The sequence below is a fragment of the Falco punctatus genome (assembly GCF_963210335.1).
Source record: "Falco punctatus genome assembly, chromosome: 1".
NCBI lineage: Eukaryota > Metazoa > Chordata > Aves > Falconiformes > Falconidae > Falco > Falco punctatus.
In genome coordinates, this window is record NC_137580.1 from 98,557,422 (window position 1) to 98,584,361 (window position 26,940).

At 45.2% G+C, this 26,940-nt stretch overlaps 2 protein-coding genes across 7 annotated transcripts in view; both read left to right on the top strand.

Moving 5' to 3' along the window:
- The first annotated feature begins 8 nt into the window (after positions 1-8).
- On the top strand, positions 9-25,299 carry CHEK2 (checkpoint kinase 2). 4 transcript variants are annotated; one of them, XR_013930940.1, is made up of 16 exons: positions 9-146; positions 3,601-3,855; positions 4,397-4,521; positions 4,798-4,945; positions 5,719-5,809; positions 6,764-6,872; positions 8,683-8,736; positions 9,526-9,587; positions 10,099-10,198; positions 11,897-11,983; positions 12,785-12,948; positions 13,167-13,282; positions 14,589-14,674; positions 18,161-18,314; positions 21,938-22,018; positions 22,632-22,783. XR_013930940.1 is itself a non-coding variant. In XM_080405760.1 (16 exons), the coding sequence occupies exons 2-16, from the start codon at positions 3,606-3,608 to the stop codon at positions 23,341-23,343; spliced, it is 1,569 nt and encodes a 522-aa protein (XP_080261886.1). In that variant the 5' UTR covers positions 9-146; positions 3,601-3,605; the 3' UTR covers positions 23,344-25,299. The 4 variants fall into 4 exon arrangements, 1 of the variants encoding a protein (XP_080261886.1); XR_013930941.1 differs by having other exon boundaries at positions 18,207-18,314; XR_013930942.1 differs by lacking the exon at positions 22,632-22,783 and adding an exon at positions 19,457-19,511.
- TTC28 (tetratricopeptide repeat domain 28) overlaps positions 25,220-26,940 on the top strand; it is a 191,592-nt gene continuing 189,871 nt past the window's right edge. For 2 of the 3 annotated variants that reach the window (XM_080405594.1, XM_080405595.1), the window contains exon 1: positions 25,748-25,932. In XM_080405594.1, the coding sequence (XP_080261720.1) occupies positions 25,840-25,932 (93 nt within the window). In that variant the 5' untranslated portion in view covers positions 25,748-25,839. Of the gene's footprint in view, positions 26,532-26,940 lie in introns of all 3 variants that reach the window. The other variant, XM_080405593.1, reaches the window with a different exon arrangement.

Genomic DNA, 26,940 nt, shown 5'->3' on the forward strand with positions numbered 1-26,940 from the left:
ACCCGCGAGCTCGGGCCCTGCCCTCCCGCCGCCGCGCCCGGCCCGGCCCGGCCTGCGCCCCGCCCGCCTCGCCTCGTCCCGCCCCGCCCCGCCCCGCCCCGCCCCGAGGGTATCGGTCGCTACGGGCCGGCCCCGCCGCCTTTCCGGTGAGGTCGCGCAGCCCACGGGGCTGCAGTGCAGGGTCGGGGCGGCGGGGGGCGCTGCGGGGCTGCAGTGCAGGGTCGGGACGGCGGGGGGCGCTGCGGGGCTGCAGTGCAGGGTCGGGGCGGCCGGGGGCGCTGCGGAGCGGGTGGGGCGGTGCTGAGGGCGGTGCTCCCCCCCCGGCGCCGCGGCTGGATATCGGCCCCTTGGCACCTCAGCCGGTGGCAGCGGCGCGGCGGGCTGGGCGCAGACAGACGGTGCCGACGGCCGGTCCCCTCCGCGGGGGGTCCTGCTCCCTCTTCAGCCGCGCCGCTCCCCGCAGGCGCGGAAACGTCCGGGGCCCGGGGCTCGACCCTGCCGCCGGGGCGGCCCGGAGCGCGGGAGGCTGCCGAGCAGCGGGGCCTGGCCAGGGGCCGGGGGGCTTATGGTCGAGGGGAGCGGGCCGGGGGCTGCAGCGGTGCGAGGCTGTGCCGGGGGAAACACCAGAAGGGCCAGAGCCCGGCTGGGACTTGGCGTGGCTGGTGCTGGCCCGGGCGGTGTGGAACGCTCCTGTGGACGCCTCAGGAGCAGGAGGATCAGGGCCCCTCGGTCCTGTGTGGGGTGCGGGGGGAAACGGCGCCAAAGGCTGAGGAAAAGGCTGAGGTACTTCATGCCGCCTTTGCCTCAGTCTTTGATAGCAAGACGAGTTGTTCTCTGGGCACCCAGCGCCCTGGCTGGAAGGCAGGGAGCAGGAGCAGAATGAAGCCCCCGTAATCCAAGGGGAAATGGCCAGCGACCTGCTGCTCCACTCAGACACAGCCAGGGCTGTGGGGCTGGATGGGACCCAGCCGAGGGTGCTGAGGGAGCTGGTGGAAGTGCTCACCGAGCCACTGTCCATCATCGACCAACAGCCCTGGCAAACTGGGGAGGCCCAGCAGACGGGGGTCAGCCAGTGTGACACCATCTACAGGAAGCGTTGGAAGGAGGATCCGGGAGCTGTGGCCCTGTCAGCCTGGCCTGGGTGCCGGGAAAGGTGGTGGAGCAGATCACCCTGATGGCCATCACGGGGAAGGTGATGGAGCAGATCACCCTGATGGCCATCACAGGGAAGGTGGGTGATGGAGCAGATCACCCTGATGGCCATCACGGGAAGGTGGGTGATGGAGCAGATCACCCTGATGGCCATCACGGGGAAGGTGGGTGATGATGGAGCAGATCACCCTGATGGCCATCACGGGGAAGGTGGGTGATGATGGAGCAGATCACCCTGATGGCCATCATGCGGCACGTCAGGACAGCCAGGGGTCAGGCCCAGCCAGTGCGGGGTTATGGAAGGCAGGTCCTGCCCGAGGGACTGATCTGCTGTGACAAGGTGACCTGCCTGGCAGCTGAGGGAAAGGCTGTGGCTGGTCTCTGCCTGGGCCTCACTGAAGCCTTGGACACCGTCTCCCACAGCATCTCCTGGAGAAACTGGCTGCTCCTGGCTGGGCCGGGGGGCTCCACGCTGGGCTGGCCGAGCCAGAGAGCGGTGGGGGATGGAGTCCCATCCTGCTGGTGCTGGGCACACAGGGTGTCCCCAGGGCTCAGTGCTGGGGCCAGTCCTGTTTAATGTCTTTATCGATGATCTGGGTGAGGGGATCGAGTGCCCCCTCAGTCAGTCTGAGAGGACGCCCAGCTGGGGGAGCGTTGCCGTGCCGGGGGGCAGGGGCTGCAGGGGGGCTGGGCAGGCTGGGCCCTGCCCGGGGGTCACACCAGCCCCAGGAGCTGCGGGCGGGGGGCTGGGGGCTGCCCGGCGGGAAAGGGCCGTGGGGGCTGGTCAGAGCCGGCTGGGCATGAGCCCCCCATGTGCCCAGGTGGCCAAGGGGGCCAGCAGCCCCCTGGCTTGTGTCCGAACCAGCGTGGCCAGCAGGGCCGGGGCAGTGACCGTCCCCCTGCGCTGGGCACTGGGGGGGCCGCAGCTCGAGCCCTGGGCTCAGGTTCGGGCCCTGGTACAGGACAGACCCCGAGGGGCTGGAGCGTGTCCAGGGACGGGCAGGGGCTGGGGCAGGGGCTGGGCACAAGCCCTGTGGGGGGTGGCGGGGGGAGCCGGGGGGGGGTCAGCCTGGGGAGGAGGGGGCTCCGGGGGGGCTGATGGCTCCCTACAGCTGCCCGACAGGGGCTGCAGGCAGCGGGGGTCGGTCTCTGCTCGCAAGTGACAAGGGCCAGGACAAGGGGAAATGGCCTGAAGCTGCACCAGGGGCGGGTTAGGTTGGGTCTTCAGAAACATTTCCTCACCGAAAGGGTGGTCAGGCATTGGGACAGGCTGCCCAGGGAGGTGGTGGAGTCACCATCCCCGAGGGTATTTAAAAAGATGTGTAGATGTGGCGTCTGGGGACATGGTTTAGTGGTGGGCTGGGCAGTGCTGGGGTAAGGGTTGGACTTGGTGATCTTAAAGGTCTTTTCCAGCCTAAAGGATTCTGTGATTCTGTTCCCTCTGTGGGCAGCTGTGCCTCAGCACTTCAGTGAAGCAGCTCGCTTCAGTGATGGACGCCTCGCTGTCGGGGCTGTGTTTGTTGGACTTGCCTGCATTTCCGAACACCTCTGTAAAAAAAGTGACACAGAAAGTAAAGAGGAGGCTGTTATGTTTTTATGGCTAATAATGAAAGGTGGCAACCTGGCAAGGAGATTTGAATTAGTCTGGGTTATACATTGAGCTGTATGGCAACCAGCTTGAAAAACAAGATACACTGGTAAACCAAGGAAGCAAGCAGATAGGTAAGTGCAGGTGATCCCAGTGGATGGCAGGGACCCTGGAAAGGCTCACGGACATTATAGTAGCCCCCTGGCAGGATGAACACAGATGCTGTTGGAGAAAGCCAGCTATAAAGATGAGTTGGCCAGTAGGTTGTTTAAGGTGGGGAGGAAGGCACGACGGAGTTGTAAATTCCCCTGGCTTGACAGGGCAGGTAGGTGCTGTTTGTTGCCTTTTCTTGCTGCTGTCTTTGATAGCCGCTGCTAGGGGTACGGTGTGTATCTTTGAGTAGCAGTTTTGTACATTAATTATGTATAGACGCGATAAATCTGTTGGGCACTTTCAGCATCAAGAAAACATCGTTTTGTAGTTCTTAGTTTTCCTTGTTCTGTGTTTCCCTTTGTGCCTGGAGAGCTGCAATGGTTACTGCTTTGTGTGGGGATGATTCGTCACAGCATGCTGCACATGCGTTGGGGAAATAAAGCGTGAGCCCTGAAGAGCTCGAGTGAAAATCTGGGGATAAGATTTAACTGTTGTTTTGGAACCAGTAGAGGGAGCACCACGTGCTTTTTCAAAAGGAAAACCATCATGGTTTGCAAAATGCTTGGGGATTTACATGTAATGCACACATGCGTGCTTCCTGGAAAGCTTTTGCTTTGAAGACTGAGAACAGACATGGACATTAATAGTATGGTGTGTCAATTTTGCTTTGCTGTAGTAATTGTTTTTATTTAACATTCTCTTTGAAGCCAACATGTCTCGAGAGACTGGAAGTGAAGCGCAGCAGTCTCAAGGTGCTCAACAGTCACAGAGTGGTACCAGTTCCTCTTCCAGTGGGTCACAGAGTGCTAGTCAGTCTTCCTCAAGTTCTGGCACCCTCAGTTCTTTGGACACTGTTCCCACTCAGGAGCTTCCATCGATCCCCGAGGACCAGGAATCTGAAGAACTTGTTCCTCAGCCTTGGGGTCGACTCTTCGCGCTTGGAAAAGGTTTCAGCAATTGTGGTATGTGCATACTGTAATAAGACCCTTGGTTCATTTGTAGTACCTCAGAGAAGTTTTGAGTAGCTTGGTAGAGAGCAGCATCTTTTCATTTTCAAATTAAGTACAAGCAAATTTAAGTACAAACCTGCAACTTTTGCAGTGATGTTGTACCATGCTACATCCCTGTGTTCACACTGAGTACCCAGATACACAGCTTCCACAGACTTAGAGGAGTTCTGAGGTATTCATATTCTTCGTTAATTGCTTCATTTTTCCATTTCATAATGCATTTTGTTTATATATCATATGAGTCTCAGTATTGCTGAAGGTGAACTGAAAACACAACTGTTACTGAAGAGGGTAAAATTACTAAAATATGGTACAAGGTGTTGATAGTGCACGGTGCTTTGTCCGAATTAAGACAAATAAACTTGATTGTGTAGGAAGAATCTCGTCTTTTTTATCTTGTTCACTACCCTTTGGCATAATTCTGTAGTGCCACAGTTAATAACTTCCTGCAATTTTATGTTTTCTCTCTGCTTTACTTCCCCTTTCTCTGCAGACTGTGTGAATGATGAATACTGGTTTGGAAGAGACAAAAGCTGTGATTATAGTTTTTCTAAGCTAGGCTTGTCTGAGACTGGCTTCTACCAAAACTATAGCAAGAAGCATTTCCGAATTTTCAGGGTAGGTGCTAAGCAGGTTAACTCTCTTTTTCTATCTTGGCATAATTGAAAAAGATTGTCTTTGGTGGGGGTGGATGCTAAATAATTCAAAGTTTTAAGTACCTTCACTGTTGCTTCCCTTAATAAGACTCTTGACAATGCTTCATTATCGGGGTCTATGAAATAACCTCAGTAGTCTGATTTCCTGAGCCAACAATAGTGAATTTCTATAGTCTGTCATATCTTTACAGTAATTTTCCCCCTGCTCTTATCTTTCCCATTTTTTTTTCTCTTTGAGGAAATGGGTCCAAAAAATTCCTATGTTGCCTACATTGAAGACCACAGCGCAAATGGAACTTTTGTTAATAGAGAGCTCATTGGAAAAGGGAAGAAGCTTCCACTGACTCACAACTCTGAAATTGCACTGTCTATACAGACTAATAAGGGTAAAATGTGCTATAACATAAGTAGTTTCTTTATGTGTTGACCAAGAGCGCGTTTCTGCAGTGATTTGAGTATGTTTCTTGCAAACAGCTTCTTCATGTGTGCTGTTAAAATACAGCTATGAATCAATGTTTTAGTACTTGAATAAAAACTACCCATATCCACCTCAACCCTAGAAAAAAATGGGAAAAAAAGAAGAAAATTTAGAAGAAGCTGTGTCAGGAATCACCTTACTAGAGTATAAACTTTGTTGTTTTCCTGGTTTTGAAACATTTTTGTGCTTGAGTAGCTGTGTCTTTGGGGGTGTGAACAGCGGAAACAGACTATTCAAGGGAAGTTGAAAAAATCCCAAGTACTTACTGATGCTGCATAATAATTAAAAAACCCTCTTAAAAATTAGGGGGTTTGGGGGTTTGTTTCTTTATCTTTGCTTTCCCACTAAGATGCTGTCATCCTGATTGTCACTTCTCTTTGTTCCCTGCTGTGACATCAGAAATCTTACCTATTTTGTCCTGAGACATAGTGTTAATTGATCAAGCTCTGTTGTGAAGTTAATACCAAAGATGTCTTTTTCAGTAATAAGATCACCTTCCTAACCCAATAGCTGATGTCATTTATAGCATCAATTAACTTTTTGTATATTTATGTTTTTCTTCTAGCAGGCAGCATTTTCTTAGTTACGTTGTTGACTATAAAAGCTCAGGAAGCACAGTTGTTTATTACAACAAAAATTTAAAGTTAGTAACAGGAAAATGATTTCCACTCATCTTCCTAGTGTTTGTATTTTCTGATCTTACGGTGGATGATCAGTTGATGTTCCCTAGAGAACTCAGAGAGAAATACGTCATGTCAAAGACTCTGGGAAGGTAAGCATCATTCTTTCTGCAGTATTAAGCATTAATTTTGTTACCGTTTTCAGTACCTTGTGCTGGAATGATTACTAGTGTTAATTGAGCTGCTGTTTAAAAAAAAAAAAAAAAAGAATGAGTGATAACACCTGAGCAAACCTGTTCTTTACAACAGCTTAAACAGGAATTTTGGCTTTATTCCTATAATTGGCTTGGGTTTTGTAATCTACCATTAGTTGTGAAACCCAGTTTGTTGTTTTTTTTCTCTAGAAGAGAATAAGGTCTGTAGATTTTTGACAAGTTTTCAATTGTATATTCATTTACTCAGTTATTGGAAGTAGAAGGAAGAGCTTTATGTCAGAATATAGCTTTCTACAATCAGTGTTGATACAGAAGGGGAAAGAACTGTTGTTGGGAAAAAGGAGAGAGGCTATCTTAGGTTGAGGCTATTTTTTATCTTTTGGAAAAAGATGGTCAGTGAAGAATTTGGACAAGAATGGTTAAAGAGGAAACAAATCCAAGTGCAAAATACAAGGATCTCTTTTTGTAATAAAATCACTACTTAGTAAAAATAGAAGTATTGTCATACCTGTTCTTCAGATTTACGCAGCCTGGTGCTGATAGAACTCTTCAGTAGGTTGTCTTCTCTTAAATGCAGTTTTGTGATGGAAATGCTGACAGAGCTTGTCCTTGATATTCACTGGTACCATGTACAAACAGATCAGTTGCTTTAAATATTTACTCATGCATTTTTGAATGGGTGGCCCTTGGGATCACTTGCTATTTAAATAGACTTCCTAACTATTGAATGTTATCTGAGAAAGTTTTGACAACATGCCATACTCAAAAAGTTGGAAAGCAGCACCCTCAAACTGCGTGTAATCCAGTGCTTTCATTTCATTTTTCTATACTTGTTAAGCAGATTTTTGAAAAGTATTTGTAAGCATTAACATAGCTGTGCTTTCACCTTAGTGGTGCCTGTGGAGAAGTCAAACTGGCATTTGAGAAGAGCACTTGTAACAAAGTTGCGGTAAAGATAATCAATAAGCGGAAGTTCATGGCAAGTGGTATTAGAGAGGCAGTAAGTATTTTGGTTGGTTTGTCTGTTTTTGGCCATCTTGCAGTGGTCTTGAAATATTTGGTAACCACTCTGACTCCCCAGCTCTCTTCAGCTACAGAGGGTTTTCTTACTTAATGTCTTCTGTATGTAATTTCAAAATGCCTTTTGATCTTACAGAATCTATAGAATTCTGTAGAAAATGCTTGCTTTTATTCTTTGACCATGTTGCATTATGTTCATAATTTAGGACTGTTTGTTAATGTGATATATACAAAAGGTGGTGGGGAGTCTTGTGGGGTTTATCTCCTAAAATGCATCAGATGAGAACATCATAGGCAGCAGAGTCTGACCAAAAATTTACAAACTCTGCTAATTTTGTTGTATTCTCCATCATAATACTTTTTAATAAAATTGTATGATTTCATGTGTCTAGTCTTGTAGCAGAAGCCTGAATTTGAAGGAGAAGAACAAGCCAAGTGGCTTTACTCCAACATGAGAAAGAGACCCAAGCAACTTCCTATCTATTACTCTATCTTTAATATTATAGAAGGGTATAGGATAAACTTTGAAGAAAAGTACAGTTAGAGGCAAAAGTGCACGGAAGAAGGAGTTATGTAAGTTGTGCTGCTGTGGATTTACTAAAGTTGAATCAAGTTGGATTAACCTTATTAATTTCATTGATGAGAAAATGGACTTCAGAGCACAGATACGATATACAGAATTTGTCCAAACTGACAAAGTGTTTCATCGTGTACCTTATAGGAAACTACTGCTCGATCTGGGAAATATTTTTGTAAAGACATAAATTCTAAGGTGGAAAGGTGGCTGAGGAAAGGATGCCCAGAGGCTTCAGTGAGAGCAGAATTAGTTACTAGTGGAAATTTTGAGAATTTGTCTTGAGATTAGTCTTCTGGACTATTACATTTAAAGATCATGGCACAAAAAGTGGGAATATACTAATTCAGCTCTTTGGCACTGACTCAAAGTCTCTGTTGATGGAAAGGAAGGTTGCAGTATCATGTATGAAGAACTGCTACTTTTGTATGCTGGAGTAACAGATGTTGGATAATGTTTAATGGTGCAAGATTGTGTGCTTCAAGATCACTGACAATTTTTGCTGTAATCTGCACTTTTTCTAGTTCAGAGGAGGAGGTAGATACACTTATTTGCAGATGAATATGTGACATCATTGTGACTGAAAATTGCAAAATGTAATTTTGGAACATTTCTAATATGGATTAAGAGATGCTGTTACCGGTTATAATTATTAAGAAATGCCATCGTACAAAAGAGAGATAGGACTGGTTCTGGAATGTTGTATATGGATTTGATTGTGTGTGTTCAAAGACAATTGATTTGGATTGGAAGAAGAATGAAAAAAACCCCGCTGGGTTAATTTCATGAGTTGAGCCTAAGCCACAGATTAAAAGAATCTCTTCATGTTATCTTGCAAAATAAAGGCTAGATGAGAATAGCATTTAATTTTAGGGTTAGCCCATATGGAAGGAGGGAGGAAAGCTGTTTAAAGGACAATATCGATATATACTTGCCAAGATTTTTAAATTTTTTAGTTTGGAAATTAGGTGGAGATTTCTAACCTGCAGTGAAATTACATGTCTGGAGCAGTATCTTGGTACAGCTAGTGACAGCAGACTGTTCATTTACTTCACTGAAGGCACCTGATCAGTTTATGGAAAAAGATTATATGTTATGGTCAATTAAAGTAGCAAGGGACATGGAATGATGGCTTTTCTGGTACTGTCTTATTTCTAATGTGTCTTATTCCAGAACACACTGTCTTACCCAATATGATATTTGATTCTTTTGATAGAACCCAGCTTTTAATATCAATACGGAAATTGAAATTCTGAAGAAAATAGATCATGTGAGTATTACTGTACATTTTTATTCCTTTTTGCTGCCCACTGTACTTCTGTAGTTCACTGACCTTAGTGTAGTAATTAAATTTTATCTCTTTAGGAAATGTTAAAGGATGCATGTAATTTTTCTTGTAAATAAGTCTATTGAGTGCTCCTTTTTTTCTCCTTTTAAGTATACTGTATCTTTGCAGATTGGAGGCTTTAAAACCTTGAGTAACAGAGATGTAAATCTGAGAAGAAACTTCACAGAAGTTTCAACCTGAAACACTGTTGTTGAAATCTTTCCTTGATGTGTGTTTTTGTAAATACTGCCAGATAACCAAATATAATGATTCCACTGGCAATTTCTTGAATTTGTATCCCCTCTTTTTCCTGCTTCCCCTCCTCACCCCCCCTTCCCCGCAAAAGGCATTTCTTTTACTTCTCGTAAGTAGAAAGTTTGTATAGCTTAATGAACTTGCCCTTGCTTCCCAATGTACTACTGCATATAAAGAAAACACTGAGGGTATGGTAACTCACAGCTGGAAAAAATAAGGGTACTTGTTTAGCTGTACTCCGTGCAAGAGTTGAACGTTTTTGTGTGTATAGGTACAGGGGAGAAGACAACACACTTGAATATTAAGTGTTTGCCAAAGCCTGGGGTGCTAGTTGGTTGTTCTAAGTGTTAGTTTAACTGGCATGGTTGAAATCATACTGAAATAGGAATTTTAGGATGATAAACTGTTGATAATGTCAGTTTTTACAAATGATTCTACTTTTTTCTGTGTGTCCATTTGTGTTCCCTTTTTTATTAGCCTTGTTTAATCAAGATCAAAAACTTCTTTGAAGCAGAGGATTACTACATTGTTTTGGAATTGTAAGTTACCTGTTTGAAAGTAAATGCATAAAATGAAATGTTTTTCATAGCCACAGAGCATGTGTCTAGTTCTGAACTCGGTGTGTGTGTGGGGGTGGGGGTTCGTTTGTTCTGTTTTTTCTTTTGCTGGCTTCCACTGCTCTCCGAAACCTCTGTAAAATTAGGAACTAGGATAACCAGGTGAGTAATCCTTCAATGGTGTGAAGGCACTTAGTGCCTGGATAGCTACCCGCTATGCTCCTGTTGTGGATTGCTGCCACTGTTTTGATTTTGAGTCCTAAGAGGAGGCTGATCAAAAATCTTGCAGCAATGCCCAATGCAGACTTGGGAGATTAGGTCTAATTCAGCAGTGTGTGCTGTGCTTACAACATTGCTCACTCATTTTCGGAAATATATTCCTTCTCTGTAGCCAAAATAGCCAGATGTTTTGGTCTCTCTCTTGTTTAATGAGATGAAACTTTAGGAAGTAATATATTGACCTGAATATATATAACACCTGCATTTGTTTTAGGATGGAAGGAGGAGAATTGTATGATAGAGTGTCAAGGCCAATCAAGATGAAAGAAGCTACCTGCAAGTTGTATTTTTATCAGATGCTGCTGGCTGTAAAGGTACATAATCATGAATACTTCCCAGAAAAACACAGTTATGCATATGAATGTCAGTCAGAAGAAATTTTTTTGTCATTTGTCACTTCTGAAATCTGTGCAAGCAATCAACACGGTGCTTTTCATAGGATACTTTAACAAAATTCTTCACCTCAGTGCAGCCAAAGAACATTCAAACACTCTTACTATAAACAGGGACGAACGTAATACTACAGGCTGTGCTCACTGGTGGCAGGATTATTGTGAGACTTCTAGCAGTGTGTGGGCAGAGTCATCAGTGTAGTAGGCTTCAAAAAAATTAGCGGTCAGATGCTTTACTATGCTCTCCTGAATAAGCATTTCAGTTCAGTAGACAACTGACTTCAAGACTACTTTAATAGGTCTGAAATACTAAATACTGGGGCCTTAGATAAATTTCTTCTAAATTCATGAAATGGTAAGTAAGCATGTTTCATTAGTAACACCTGCAAGATTGTTTTCTACCTCTACTTAATTGTCTGGACCTGACTATGCTTTCAGATCAATTATTTTCCTTCTTTCTTTTGGCTCAGTTTTAATATCTTGCAATTGCCCAAACCAGAAACTTAATAGTTGTTCTGTAGTAGGTATTAATAAATAATAAACCTAGAACTATTTCCCTCATTAGTGAGTAAACTATTGTATTTTTCCCCAATTCTCATTTTTGAGACGGCCAGTCATGTAATAAAAGCGATGTCATTACCTTCTGCTTCATAATGATACAATGTTTTTAGATATACTAAAGAAAAGCTTCCCTTCAGTGTAAATGTGAAGACATCTCTAGTATGTATTTTGTACTACTTATTAGTTAGAATCAGTTGTTCCTAGTTTTAACACAGACTTCGTTGTATCTTAATATGCCAGTCATTTATGACTGAACTTTGATTCTTGCTTGCTGTGAAATGTTCTCCTAATGAAGCCAGAAGTCTGTTCTCAGATTTGGAGTCAGTAGAAAACTGGGTAGCAGACCCGCATGTAGGCTTCAGAACTACAGATAAGGGAACAAGTCTACACTTGCCTCAAGAAACTTAACTTTTTCCAAAATCCTTTGTGTATTTAACCTGACGTTGATCTTCTATCTCCTCCTTGCCCAGTTTTCCTAGTTATATTATCAAGTTTTTGAACCTTTTTTCAGCCTCCAGTTCTTTGATGACTGAGGTATTTTTTAAATCTGTCTGCTATTATTCACCAGTGTGAGGACTGTTGTGGCATGGTGAACTTAACTGTCTCTGCAAACTGAAACTTGGACTTGTATTTAAGAGGGTATGGTCACACAATAATAATGACTAAAAGAAAGAAGAGACGTATGGAAAACCAGAGTTCCTACAAAGGCAGCATAGAACTTTGGTTTTCCTTAGTGCTGTTGCTTTTGCGGACATGAAGAAAGAAGTCTAGCTTTCCAGAATGGGAAGGATGGAACGCCTTCCCGGTCTACATGCTGTGCTTGCATTGAGATTTGGCATTTGAAGCATAATGGTTTCTAAGGTTGGGGTGGTTGGGTTTGTTTGTTTGTGGTTTGTTTTTTTTTTTAAGTGTCATAAGCTATGTAGCTTCACATGCATGCATGCCTCTTGCACAACCATTTCAGTTATACTGCTATTGCTACATGAAAAATTGGAAAGCTTACATTTTTAAAAAGTTGGTAGTCTGTTTTTCTTTGATTATATATCTGAATATGTCTAGTATCTCCATGACAATGGAATCATACACCGCGATCTAAAGCCAGAGAATGTGCTACTTTCATCTTCTGAAGAGACATGTCTTATAAAGGTAAGGAAACTTACATTTCTTCTTGTTCATTTAGAAATTTGGGAGTATTCCTTCCCATTCTTCTCAATGTTTAGTTGAACACAGGAAAAAATTATGCAATTACTCAAACTATGAAGTAACTTAAAACATTGAGGGTTTTTAAAATAATTTTAGTTTTATTTTTGTGGATGTTTCAACCCATACACTTACCTAAGAACAACTGAGAAGTGTTGTGCTTATATAGCATTTAATTGAGTATACAACTTCAAATGCTGAATGTTTTTTTTCTCAATAAAATCTAAATTCTTGAACTACAGACAGCATTTCCACAAATATCCAGGCTGTATGGTGACAGGTTTTTTCATTGCTGTGATTTTTTTCGTGTTCTTTTTTTTTGGGGGGGCAGAGGGCAGAGAGGGTAGAGCTGGGTTTTTTTTGTGGGTGGTTTTGTTTTGTTGGGTTTTTTTCCCAAGATAAAGCATTGAATAAATTTGCATTCTAAACTGCTGATTTTGCAAGTAATCTGTTCCAATAAGTTACAGGTCCTTTATTCTTTGGCTGTCTATTTACATCCAAATCTGAGAGTACTTTTTGTTGATGTAAAGTGTGATCCTGTCTCATATTTCTCTCTACTCCTCCTCTCCTGTTCTTAGTTGTTTACTGAATACTTAATAGTGTTAGGAGTAAATTTTGCATAGTCATGTACTGGAACTGACTTGGAAGGAAGAAACTTAATGTAACCTCCTGATGTATGTTGACAGTATGATATGTTCTAGTACAATCAATCCTAATATGTAATGCATTACCATTTTTAAATACAAGATTACAGATTTTGGACAATCCAAGATTCTTGGAGAAACTTCTCTTATGAAAACATTATGTGGTACTCCCACGTACCTTGCTCCTGAGGTTCTAAATTCACTTGGGACTGCTGGATACAGCCGAGCTGTGGACTGCTGGAGTTTAGGAGTTATTCTTTTTGTATGGTAAGAGATTGTGTAGATGCTACCTTCATTGGGCAGTCATTAACATGCATGGCTTGAGACTTGGAAACCTCATGATCTTTATTAGGAAGCAAAAATGTGTTTAAAACTATATACATCTAAAAGACGCTATGATGGCAGATGCTTTAAAATGTGTGATTTTAGTGTTTCAGTCACTATGACAAAATCTGTGTTTTAACTTGTTTTCTTCTTTTATATAGCTTGTGTGGATATCCACCGTTTAATGAGCAAAATACTCGGCTATCTCTGAAAGATCAAATCACTCGTGGAGAATACACGTTCATTCCAAAAGAATGGAAGCATGTATCAGACATGGGTATGACTCCATTATGGGGGTAGTAGAATAGCTAGCTCTTTTCTTGTAGTTTTTGTTTTCCTTTAACTTCCTTTCAGCTGTATGGCACATTGCATGTTGATATGTTTAGTTCTTAAAGTAGTCTCTTAAAATGTTTTGGTTTTTTTAAGTTCAAAGTTGAAACATTGGAAAGAGCAGATACATTTTCATTAAAGAGATTTCTTAGTAATATTTAGCTTCGTTAACTACAGAAGTACAGAGTTTGTGAGGACATATGTCTGTTTTCCCTCTTTTCACTTTTTCTTCTGATTTTATCAAGCTGGTCTACAGACTTTGCCCTGCTCAAAGATTCTTCAAATGTTGAACAAAAAATGCCAGGGATTTAAGGGATATGAGTTAGAATTCTGAGAGAGAAATGTTAAGAATAATTTCATGGTGCTGGTCTTTGAGCTTAAAATATCAGCCACATTTGTGGAATTGGCTATGAAGTATGGCCCACTCTAAGCTAAGTAGCCTGCAAAACTATTTGAGTTTTTGCATAGCAAACAAAAATGGTAGTTACTGTCTGCATGCTTTTCTTGTGCACAAAATAATTGTAGTGTTTGCCTTGGATACTCCTTTGTACATGCAGAGGAGTTTCTAATCAATGATGTGATCATTCTTTTTCTGATAACTTTACCAAATATAACTCCTTCCTGAATTATTTGAAGCTTATTCAATAATAAGTCAGACATATGAGAATGGAAATTATGTTAATGTCATATATATTCCTGATGGTATGTACAACAGAATAATGCAGTGCAATGAAAAGTAAATCTTGCCAAAATTTCTTTAAATACTGTGTTTTTCACAGTGTCTATTAAGCAGTTTCTGAAGAAAATATGTTACGTTGAACATGCGTGTGTATGTCTTGACTCTTCCATCTTCCCAGATGGATAATCTGCTTTCTAAGACACTGTAAACCAGGAAACTAAATTAAGCTGTCTTTGCTTGGCTGCAGTAATACTGAAGCTTTTAGGAAAACACTGAACTTCTCGTTCATGCTTAGAACATAAATTGTGGACATGCCCAGTATATCTGCTGGTAATTTTGGCACACTGGGAGGTGTTGAATCATGTGTATGTGAAGGAAAATGGTTACAGTCTGCAGCCCTCCCTGTGCATAGAAAAAAGAAAAGCAATCTGCCCAGCCAGTATTTTTGGGCATTGTTCTGAAGTGTTGTAAGACACACCATTGCGCATAGCTTTGGTGTATGCATATTGCAGAACTTATTTTCAGGTAATGAATTTACTGATCATATGCCAACCAACTTTTTTTATTATCTTAGCTCTGGATCTTGTGAAGAAGCTGTTAGTAGTGGATCCAAGCAAACGTCTTAAAACAGAGGAGGCCTTAGAGCATCCTTGGCTTCAGGTAGGAACTGAGTCTTAACTGAAGTGCAGCACAGCTGGGTTGTTCTGGGGATATTCTTGATGTGAAGTCAAAAGCAGTTCAGTAGCCTGAATATTGGGAGGTTTTGTTGATACAGTGTAATTTACTTCTGCAAGGAAGCAGGGGAACGCTGGCTGCTCTGATCACCAGTGATGTAATGGTGCCTGATCCACTTCTGTGGAGAACACTGTAAAAGGGATACAGTGATGGGCAACGAGAGCTTCAATTCTTTAGCTTCAAGGGAATAGCAACTGTTACCTTAATTCAGAGCTTAAGTCTGCCTGTCTATAGGTTGTCTCTGACAGTAGCCAACAGAAGAGTAACTGCGTTTCATGCTTCTTACGGGCGTGAGCTGCACCTCTGCCAGCTGGCTATACAGTTTCTGCTGGCTGCTGTAAGACCAGAGAGATCCTGCTGCCAGCTTACAGAAAGAGAAGAGTGAAGGAAAAGGCCATAGGCTTAGGAATTACTTGTTTTACTGGCATTGTCAATGACATGTAAGAGGAGCCATCAGATCCCAACCTGTAGGATGACAGATGCTGTAGCCACCACTTTCCTGTTGGACAGCTCTAAACCAAACAGACAGAGTGAGCATCCTGAACAGACGTGCTTCCTTGTTGGAAGCAAGATGATCTTGCAGCACCTTGTTGTGTGTCAAAGCCTTTGTGGGATGGAGCCTTCTCTTCTTTGCAGTGTACAGAACAGAGTTGCGTCCTTGCTTTCCCAACAAGTAAATGCTGTCTCTGCAGCACACAGATTTTCTTCTTTTCCTGCTCTTGTCTTTTCCTCTTGCAACAGCAGCTAGACCCCCTGTTGCTTTTCAATGTGTTTATCTTCTTGGCCTGGTATGCTTTCTTGGTCCTTCAGCCACAGGGTTCTTTTCCAACTGTTGCTCTTGCTATTTGTAGTCTTGTAGCCTTGCCTGATGCTGTTCAGTGCCTTTTCCCACCCTAGACACCTCTGCTTGATTTGCTTAATTTGATTTCTCCTTTGCCCTCTACTTTGTCATGAGGTATCCATAGGTACATTTTACCTTGCCACATCGCACTCTTCTTCCAGGAAGAAAAAGTAGCTTCATCTCTTCTCCAAAGTGGTCACACTATCCTTGGTTTTGTGTCTGTTGCCTTTGCTCTTTATTATCTGGCTAACGCATTGTCTTTGTGGCTTAACTATCTAACAGCCCTGCAGCTCACATGACGACTTAGGCCCTCTCTGCACAGGCTGAGGGCATTTCTCAGCCTTGACAAATTTTCCCTCTTTTCACTTTTTACTCCTGATGCAGCCTGACCCATGCTAGAATGATGTGTCTTACTGCTGCTGACTGTGTCAGGATCCTTGGCAACAGCCGTAAGAACTTGTATAGGAGAGCTTTTTGTTTTCTCTGTCTCATGATCTTTGTTACATTGTCATATAAAGGTGGCTCAGAACAGCTTAGGTCCTTGCCAAGTAATGTCATCCTCTCAGACTAAATCTGCAGTATCTCATGGCTGATGACTCTGCAGTAACTTGCATTCAGGTAAGGGAGAAGGACTCAGATTCTGTGATTTTTCCACCTGTCCAGCTGAAAGAAGGCATTTCACAGTTCATATGTTCGCTGTTCTGTGGTTACCCCATGGATGTTTGACTGGATCATATTTGATAGGCATTGTAGAGGGTACTGAAGAGTTCTGTCAGGCTAAACTAGGTCCTGTTCCAGCCTATCGCCTTTAGCTGAGTAGGGTGTAAGGACTCCTGCAGTCCTGTCATCTCTGGCCTTTCCATCGGAACAGCTGTGTTTTCTTTGTGGGAGGAAGATGAAACTGATGTTGATGTTAAGAGAACTGGACTTCAGTGGTCCTAATGGTAAATACCAACAGTGAGCTCCTCGTGGGGAGGCTTGGAGTAGGTAGAGCTTGCAAGTATCTGCCTGGGTCAGCACTGTAGATCAGTGGTGGTGTGGTTAAGCACAAGTGATAGGTATCTTCCTGCTTCTGTGCTATGCCATCCACCTAGCTGCAAGTCTGTTGCTCTATTTAATGCCAGCCTTTCTGTCACTAATTCTTTCACACCAGCCAATTGGCATCTGCTAGAAGGTGTGGTGCCAGCTCAACAGCAGAGGTTGCCAGGCCTCTCTGTCTTCATTTTTGTTGAAGGATACTGGTATTAAGCTGCTCTTCTCCATATTCTGGTCCTGCTTCAACACCCTTTGTATGCTTCCATGACCTGCTCTGAATTTAATGGAAAATCCTGGATCTCTGGATTTTTTTTCTCAGAAAATACAGCCCAATCTGCATCTGTAGCTAGTCTGTGCTTTCAAGTTTTTAGTCCTTGCAGAGAGGACTGCAAAAAAAAAAAGCATTGAGTACTCTGCTGAATGCCTTCTTTCAATACAACCAGCAGCTTCTGCATCCTTTCTGAGACAACCTTTAGAACTCTTTAACATCTGAGAATCAAGATGTGTTTTTTAGAGACCAAGTCTGATTGTGGTTCTGATAGGATGGACCTTTTCCTCTGAGCATTGTAACAGAGTCCCACTTCCTCATCTTGTTTGTGTGGGCAGGCAATACAGAATCCAGCAGAGTTTGTTTCTGGCAAGTGTCCAGTACTACTGTGTTCTTACTATGATGAGTATGAGTAAGTATCACTGGTTTGGGAACCCTCTGAGTAAGAGGTGATGGTTTCCCAGCCTCCTGTTACAGTTTAAATAGGTTTGTGAGAGGTAGTCTTTAGGTGGTCTTTTATTGATTTTGGCACTCTAGAGGTGACCACTGGGCCTGTGATCTTTCCTGGGTATTTTTGCTTGAGGAGGCTGAAGAAAGTCACCCAGCCCACCTCTGAGCCACACAACGGGTTCTATTTATTCATTCCGAGCATAATGCTATTGATATTCTCCCACTGGGAGCAGTGTCTGGTTTCAGATGCTTAGCTAAAGAGCATAATAAACAGGGTGGGAGCAAGGGAGTATCGGTTGGTGCTCAACAGCTGGCAGCTTCATAAGACAAGAAATGTATTTGGATGACTTTTTAAGTCATTAACTCATCCTAATTATACTGCTGGGCATCAGAAGATTCTTCCTGGCATTCCTGGTTTTTACTGCTGTAGTCTTGTGTATAACTTCTACAGTGAGTTAATCAGATGTACATTCTTACATTTAGATTATAATTCTGAGCAGGAAATGTTACTGATAAATGGTGCTACACTGATTGTAAGAATCGCTGGTACGCGTAGTGGGAAAGGGGGAATACAGGACAGTGATTTGGGCAAGCTAAGAATTTGAGATATTTCAGTATGTAAACTCAAGTTGTTAGCATCTTGATTATATACTCCCTTTAGGGACAGCTCTTCCTGTTATGTTTTAATTTCAAAGACAGGACAAAAAGTTTCAGAAAGCATCATACTCGCAAATCCAAATGTCATCTACCATTCAGATTCCATTCTTTAAACTGTTTCCCTTCACGGGCTGTTACTAAGAGTATCAGTTGTTTATAGGTGATGTATGCTGCCTGCTTGGAAGGCCAACATCCGATATGTTCAGTTCTAGATATCACACACGTGAATACTACCACCAAAAGAGCTCCTTGAATGCTGTTACTGTGAGTAGTGAGAAGGAGTTACTGGCTCCCCACTCCCTCTTGTGTTGTCTGTAAGTATTGTCTTCAAAAGTTAGTATGGAAAAACCACAACAGACGCATACTTTATGTGTTCAGCTAATGCCTGTTAGGCCTCTCTAATGATTTTGGGTCCACCACAGGATTTTTAAGATATTAAAAGTAAGCATGTTCTCCAAACAAAGCTTAATTTCTACAGCTTTCTTTAAACCAGTAATACTTTCAAATTACTGTTTTGAATACCTGTGCTGTTTACTCCATTCTTTGCCTAAATCTAAAACTTTAAAACTTAGTGGGCTGCTTAAACCAAAGTACTACTCAGTGGAGACTTCTTACCTGTATTTGCCAGGTACTTGATAAAACATTTTTCAAAGGCATATAAACAATTGCCTCTGAAAACTTCACTGGGATCTTTTGAATGGGATGAGATTAGTTTGGTTGCATGCTGAAGAAAACCTCAGGTGTCTGTTATATACATGGAAAAATATTTATCTTCTTTTACCCATCAACTCAAATGTACCCACCGTCAAAACAGGTGACACTAGAAAAGAAAGACAAGTTCCAATTCTTTATAAAATAAGCTGGATGTTTACATCAAAGCCTTTCTGTAGTGCTAAAGAACATACTTAAACCAAAAAAAGGAGATACTGCAAGACTCCGTAGCTTAGAAAAAGAACCCCCTCCCCTGCCTTTACACAAAAAACCAGTTAAAATGTTTGAAATCCTTAGGAGCTCGATGATCCTTATTTCTAATTGTCTGTATTAGTGAATGTCCCCATTCACTTCTCTTTCAGTTTCCCAGTCTTTACTGTGATAATGGAACAAAATTATACAACCTGTTAGCTTCAGTCAGTTGTTTAGAATAAATGTCTGGTTTTGGTTCTAAATCAGTTGTTCAGTTGGTGAACACAGTCAGTGTTCAAAGCTCAGCCAGAGGAAATGATCTGTATTAAATTACTACGAGCAGCTACTTCATTGAGTCCTGGGAAAGGTTTAAAGACCTGATTTCAGGTTTGGAAGTCCAGTTTAGGGTTTGCAGGATATCTGTAGCAACCCATTCTAATAAAATTCCTGCAGGAGAAATAGCTGAAACTAGAGAATGAGATTTTCTTTTTAAAACAGAGAGTAGACTGTGTTAATTAAATGTCTTGTTTACACTGATTTCCTGTTCCCTGAGGTTGCCTGGCATATACCAAGAGCACCCTGGTCACTGGCAGCTGAACCAGCATGAGGTTACATGCTAGCTTTTTCTTTTGAAATGTGCCTGACTTTCTGCTAAACTAGCTGTTTTTAACGCAGAGTCTCTGCTGCCTTTCCCTCCCCTGTGCCATCCCTCCCTCCTCCTAAGGCTTCTGCAGCCAGGCCTGTTTGTGCACGATTGAGACTAATAAGTCCTCTTCTTTTGCAATGCATCTCTCCCAGACACTTTCCCTCCGCTAATCTCAGCTTCTGGCTTACCACTTTGGGTAAACAGAGCATGAATGGTGTTATCCAGTGAACTTCTGCAGAGATATGAATGCTCTATAAAGATGCAATATTTGTTGATAATTGTTTGGGTTTTCAAAAGGGAAACTTCAGTGAAATGGCCAGATTCTGAATATTTGCTTTCCAGATGTTTCCATTTACAACGTTTCATAGTTTCTGTGGACTTACTTATGTTAAGGATAACTGTAGGATGCTTTTTAAGATAATGTGTTTTTTTAAAGTTTTGTGTGCGTGTTCAGTGGTGTTTTGTGGGTTTTTTGGTTGTTGGGGTGTTGGGTGTTTTTTGTTAGGCTATAGGTGTTTTACTTGATTCTTCTGTACCTACTGTGTACAACAGGTTTGCTTTTGGCAGCGGCGTGCTAATGAAAACTGCCCAAATTTGGGATACTGATGAAGCTAAGCTAGTGGAAATGAAAATATGCTGTTAGAAAGGGAAGTCCTTATGAGAACAGAATGTAAATCTGTAAGGGAAATACTTGTTTTTCAAGAGTAATTAACTCTGTTTTGGTGAAAGCAGGCCCCAAGTCCTGATGAGGCCTCTTCTGATAAGGCTGACTAATTAATTACGTGCACAAACATCTAGCCTGTATGTTCTGTTCTTTCAGTGTTGTTACACTTTGTTGAATGATATTGCAAGTTCAGTTTTAGCATGACTACTATTAACTAAGTGGTTATTGAGGGGAAACTGTTTCTTGAATGAAATAGAACTGCTTTTTCTTACCAGCACTGTACATAAACCACCTGCTCAAAATGCTGCTGTGCTGTGTATTAGAATCATAGAATCAGAGAATGGTTTGGGTTGGAAGGGCTTTTAAAGGTCACCTAGTCCAACTCCCCCTGCCTTAAGCAGGGACATCTTTCACTAGATCAGGTTGCTTAGAGCCCTGTCCAGCCTGGCCTTGAGCCCTTCCAGGGATGTGGCATCTACCACCTCTCTGGGAAGCCTCTGCCAGTGTTTCATCACCCTCATGGTAAAAAAAATAATTCCTTTTATCTAGTCTAAATCTGCCCTCTTTTAGTTTAAAACCATTAGACCTTGTCCTATTGCGGCAAGCCCTATTAAAAAGTCTGTCCCCATCTTTCTCGTAAGTTCCCTTGAAGTACTGAAAGGCTGCTCTAAGGTCTCCCCAGAGCCCACTCTTCTCCAGGCTGAACAACCCCAACTCTTTCAGCCTATCCTCATAGGAGAGGTGCTCCAGCCCCTGATCGTCCTTGTCGCCTCCTCTGGACTCGCTCCAACAGGTCCATTTCTTTCCTGTGCTGAGAATTCCAGAGCTGGACGCAGCACTGCAGGTGGGATCTCAGTGGAGTGGAGGGGGAGAATCACCTCCCTCAACCCGCTGGCCACGCTGCTTTTGATGCAGCCCAGGATACAGTTGGCTTTCTGGGCTGTGAGTGCAGATTGTTGGCTCATGGACAGCTTTTCATTCACCAATACCCCCAGGTCCTTCTGCACAGAGCTGCTCTCCATTCCTTCATCCTCCAGCCTGTATTGATACCTGGGGTTGCCCTAATGCACATGCAGGACCTTGCACTTGGCCTTGATGAACCTCACAGGGTTCACATGGGCCTCCTTCTCAAGTCTGTCCACATCCCTCTGGCTGGCATCCCATCCCTCAGGCATGTCAACCACACCACTCAGCTTGGTGTGGTCTGCAAAGGTGCTGAGGGTGCGCTTGATCCCACTGCCTATGTCGCTGGTGAAGACAGTAAACTGTACTGGTCCCAATTTGGACCCCTAAGGGACACCTCTCGTCACTGATCTCCATCCAGACATTGAGCCATTGACCACTGCTCCTGGATGCGACCATCCAGACAATTCCTTATCCATCGAATAGTCCATCCACCAAATCCAGATGTCTCCCATTTAGAGAGAAAGATGTTGTGGGGGACTGTGCCAAAGGCCTTACAAAAGTGCAGACAGACGATGTCATAGCTCTTCCCGTGTCCACTGATGTAGTCACCCTGTCACAGAAGGCCACGGGGTTGCTCAGGCAGGACTTGCTCTTGGTGAAGCTGTATTAGGAAGGTGTTTATGTGGGGGGAAGTGGGGGAACCTCCTTTTCTCCTTTATTCATTCATTCTTTAATTGCTGATCCATTTCATTAGCCGAAGTGTAGGCTTTTCCCTTGAATATTCCATATACTACTTAGAGTTACGGCTTTTTTTACAGGATGAGGATATGAAGAATACATTTGAACAGCTACTTGCTCAGACACATGGCAGTATGAATCCACCGCAAACATCAAAAATGGTATGTGTAACAGATTGTGGAAGGTTACTACTTGATGCATAAACTAGATTTTGAAGTAATAATCCATAATAAGAAAATCAATTAATTTTGAGAACTTAAGAGAAATGTGCATTTTGGCTGTATGTAGCAGTCTTCTAATGATCTCTGCTTTCTGAATAGAAAAGCACTTCTGTGCTTTGGCAAGGCACTTTGTTTAAATGTATAGAAACAGTCTCCTAGGCTTTAAAGAATTGTTCATATATTTAAAATTGAATTGCTGAACATGTATGTTTTGGTGGATTCAAGTCACAATGTTTAAGTATTCAAGGAAAAATTCTCATATTACTGAAAGTAATGGAAAGAAAGAAAGAAAGGATGCTATTGTGACATTCATTACCAGATGCTAATTAGGAGAATTTTAAACAGTAGTGGAAGATGAAACTGGGGGCAGTAATCTTATATGAGAAGGATCAAATATAATTAGATAGATCTTGGTAGAGAAACATTTGTTAGTCATGCTGCTTTTTTGGTCACAGGAGACTTTATCCAACATCTGTAATTCTGTAGCAAGTAAAACAGCTTGGCTCTGTCTTACCTGATTTCATGTAGCCATCCTGCTGTATCTTTCTTTTAGCCGACCAGAAAGCGTCTTCATGAAAATGAGGAAGAATCTGGCTCTTCTAAACATGCTGTTCCTTCTACATCATTTCAGAAAATGAGGTGAAAAAAAAAAAAGAGAAAGTGACTTTGTTAATGATGTTTTTTACGGAAAGCAGAATTTTTATTTAAGAAAAATCTTAATAATGGAAAAACTGTTGAAGATGCAATTGCTAAATAAAAATAAATTTGTGAGGCTGAAGTGACTGCTGTGTATGTGTGAGGATCTACACAAATAGTCATGTTCCATTCCATCCAGCTGTCTGACTCAGGGCGAGTATGAGAAAAATGCATGTTCTAAGTCACTAAAAAGTTTTAGGCTAGCTTCATCACCACCTACACTCTTTCCTCTGTTCCAGTTTCTAGGGTAGGCATGAAAATAGTGCTTAGTCCTCACAGATCAAAAAGGAATAATAGGTTTGCTGAGCTTTTGCCTGAGGCACAGTATTACCTGACACAAAATGCTGCCCAGAAGGACACATACTGATGTAAAACTACTGATGGAGCTTGAGGCACTTAGGAGTTCAGCTAAAGCTAAATACTAAATACTGGGCTGGCAGACTCAACAGTGTTGTGATCTGTGAAGTGGTTGAAGGCTTTCAAATCAAAAGTTACCATCTGCATGTTGTTTCTAACCAGTTTCTTCTTGAAAAGTGTTTACTATGTTTATTTCCCTTAGGATGGACTGAGTAAGAGGAAACGATAACAAGTGATGTAAGGAAGATGTGTAAGTTCCTGCCAGACAAGAACTAGGAATTGAACCGAGAGATAAGCGGTTTTTAATTGCTTGTCCATTAAGTGAAAATTTTCGACTGTGTGCCTCTTACTAAATGATATTAATTTCATTATTGACTAAAGGGGAGCAATTTAGTAACTTTATTCTAAAACACGCATTTTCTGGTTAAAGGCATTTCCTGTAAATTGAGTTGGAAAGAATAAACCCTAATGTATAATGAAATAAGTGAGTGCAAGTAGGAATTAAGACATTTGTGAGTCAGCTTTTCCCGTACGATGTGCCTATTGCAGAGATCTTGTGTGTTCTGAGATATTTGATAATAACCATTGATAATGATAAAATGGCAATTCTTGTACATTCATATTTTTCCTAATGGACCAGATGGAGGAATATCTGTGGGCATCTGTATAAAAAAGTACCACTGGTTCAAATCTACTCCGGATACACAGGGGTGATAAAACAGAAGAAATGCCTGTCTGTCCTTCGATGATGCGCCTTTTCTCGTGCATGGGTGTGACTGATTGGGACATCCTCAAAGAGTTCTGGTACTTACTGCAGCCCATCTGAAGTAAAAGGGAATATTCAGCTGTCATATGCTGGGTAGAAGAATCATAAAGGACTTGGTGTGTTTTGGCTAGGTTTGTGAACTGGTGTACTGCCAGAACCAGTACATCTGAGATTTGCTTACCAGTGATTTTAAAAAGACCTGCATCATTACAGTCAAGAAAATAATTCTAGCTACTCCTTACACTGCAAGTTAACTGTAATTGGCCTTTTAAACAGAAAGAGAGAACTTCTATAATTTATTCCTCCATCTTTTTTACATCCCGCTATTGTTAGATTTTTTTTTTAACTGCTTTGCCATCCATAGGGACATTGACAGGCTTGAGAGGTGGGCCTGCAAACCTCATGAAGGCCAAGTGCAAGCTCTCCTGCATGTGCGTCAGGGCAGCCTCAAACACAAACACAAGCTGGGTGGAGAATGGATTGAGAGCAGCCCTGAGGAGAAAGACTCCGGGGTGTTGGTTGACAAGAAGCTCAACATGGCCCAGCAATATATGGTCACAGCCCAGAAAGCCCCCCCAGCCCTGGGCTGCATCCCCAGCAGCGTGGCCAGCAGGGCGAGGGAGGGGGCTCTGCCCCTCTGCTGGGACCCCCCCGCAGCGCCGCCCCCAGCTCGGGGGTCACCAGCAGAAGGACACGGACCTGTTGGAGCGAGTCCAGAGGAGGCCACGGAGATGGTCAGGGGCTGGAGCCCCCCTGCTGTGGGGACAGGCTGGGAGAGCTGGGGCTGTTCAGCTGGAGGAGAGAAGGATCGGGGAGACCTTACGGCACCTCCCAGTGCCTGACGGGCTGGCAGGAAAGCCGGGAGGGACTTTGTTTAGGGCCTGTAGTGATGGGACAGCGGGGAATGGCTTTAAACTGAAAAAGGGGAGACAGATACTGGGAAGAAATTCTTCCCCATGAGGGCGGCGAGGCGCTGGGACAGGCTGCCCAGGGCAGCTGTGGGTGCCCCATCCCTGGCTGGGCTCAAGGCCAGGCTGGACGGGGCTGGGAGCAGCCTGGGCTGGGAGGGGTGTCCCTGCCCGTGGCAGGGGGTGGGACTGGGTGGTCTTTAAGGTCCCTTCCAACCCAGACCGTTCTGTGATTGAATCATTAATCCTTTCCTTGGGTCCTGATCAAGACCGGCTTTCTAATAAACCTTAACGCTGATCTCACTCCTTTGCAGTCAAACCTCTGAGCCGGTGGCCGTGTGTTCACCTTTGCTGCAGGAACTTTTCTGAAATTTCAGAGCCTGACACTTTTGCCACGAAAGAGTAAGACTGGGAGGTGTTCCTAGATTCCACTACGGTGGAGTGGCACCCAGTTTCCACTCGGACAAGAAGTTATTTCTTCATTCCCAGCGCGAGGGTCTCCAGCGGAGCTGCTCGCTGCCGCGCGGGAAGGCTCCGGCTCAGCCGCCGGTTGCGCGGACACCACGCCAGGGCGAGGGCCGAGCCCGCCTCCATCCCAGGCCGCCCCGACCGGCCCGAGGTACGGCCGGGCCCCGCTCACCTCAGGCAGGGCCCGGGCCGCCCCGGGGAGCCGGCCTGCACCGGGGGCCGCGCTGCGTGCGGGGCGGCTGAAGGGGCAGCGGGCCGCGTCCGCGGGGCCCGGCTCGCCCCCCCGCCGGGTGCCGCTCGGCGCGCAGGGCCCGGGGCAGCAGGACCCGCCCGGGGCGGGGGGAGGCCGCGGTCCCGCCGCAGGACGTCCGGCGCGGAGCGGGCCTGGCGCCGTCGGGCGGGGGGTGTGCGGGGTCCGACCGGAGCCCGGCCCCGGAGGCGTGGCTGGGGGCAGTGCGGTTCCCTCAGAGCCGGGCCCGGAACGTGGCGCCGCGGGCCGGAGTGGGATCGGCCCGGCGGGGGGCGGCGGCGGCCCCCCGAGGAGGAGGAGGAGGAGGAGGAGCGCGATGGAGCAACAGGCGCCGCCGCCCGCCCCGCCGGGGGCCGTAGCGGGGGGCCGGGCTCGGCGGCGGCGGGAGCGGGACGCGGAGCCTCCCCGGGTGAGTTGACGCCGGGCGGGCGGCGGGCGGGAGCGGCCCCGCGGCCCGGCCGAGCAGGCGGGAAGGCGCCGGGCCGTGCGCGATCGCTGCCCGCGCCCGTCGGAGGGAAGTTTTGGGGCGCGGGCGGGCCGCCGTCCCGGCCCGGAGGGGGAGCCCAGGGGCGGGCGCAGGCCCCGCGGCCGGCGGGGCGTGAGGCGGTGAGGCGGGGGGCAGCTCCCAGTGCGGGCCGGGGGGAGGCGCCGGCGGGCGACCGGCGCGGCTGCGGGGCCGCCAGGCCGCGAGTGCCGCCGCGGGCGCCTGGCCCGAGCGCTCGGCTCCCTCCGCCCGGCTCCTCTTTGCCGGGCGGCGCTGCCTCCCCGGGGGCCTCGGCCGGCGGGCCCGGGCCGCCCGCCCAGCCCCGTGGGCCCGGCCGTCCTGCCCCGGGGCTGCGGGGCTGGGACCTGGGACCCGCTGCCGCCCGCGGGCGCTGTGGCCGTGTCCGTGCTTTCGCCGTCGGCCCGCCGGAGCGGGCAGCGGGCGGAGCGCGGCTGGCGAGGGGCGCACTGCCGGCCCCCGGGCAGCAGAGCCTGGGCTACCGCGCCGAACCCTGCGGCCTGCCGGTGAGTGCCGGGGGGGCTGCGGGAGCCCCGCTGCGGGCAGCCGGCACGGCGCTGGGCTTGCCGGCCGCTGGGAAAGTTGTGGGTAACTCGGTTGTAAAGGCTTTGTTACTGCCAGGGTTTGGCATCTGGAGGCTGGATGCAGTCGGTGCGTCTGGGATGACAGCAGATGTCATTAACGCGGTTCTGTTCGTTCACGACGTGTAGGGATGAGATGTATTATCCCTGTTGTGCCTGCAGTTTGATGTTGCAGCCGTAGGGATGTCCCTGGTTGTCCCCAGTAGAGTTCAAATGGCTGGGTGTCGAAGCCTTCTTGTCCTTCCTCTTCTTCTTTCCTTAGAGCTATTTATGTTTATTTTTGGATGCCTTTCATTTTTCTTGGAGGTTTGCACCATCTCAGACAACGTCATTC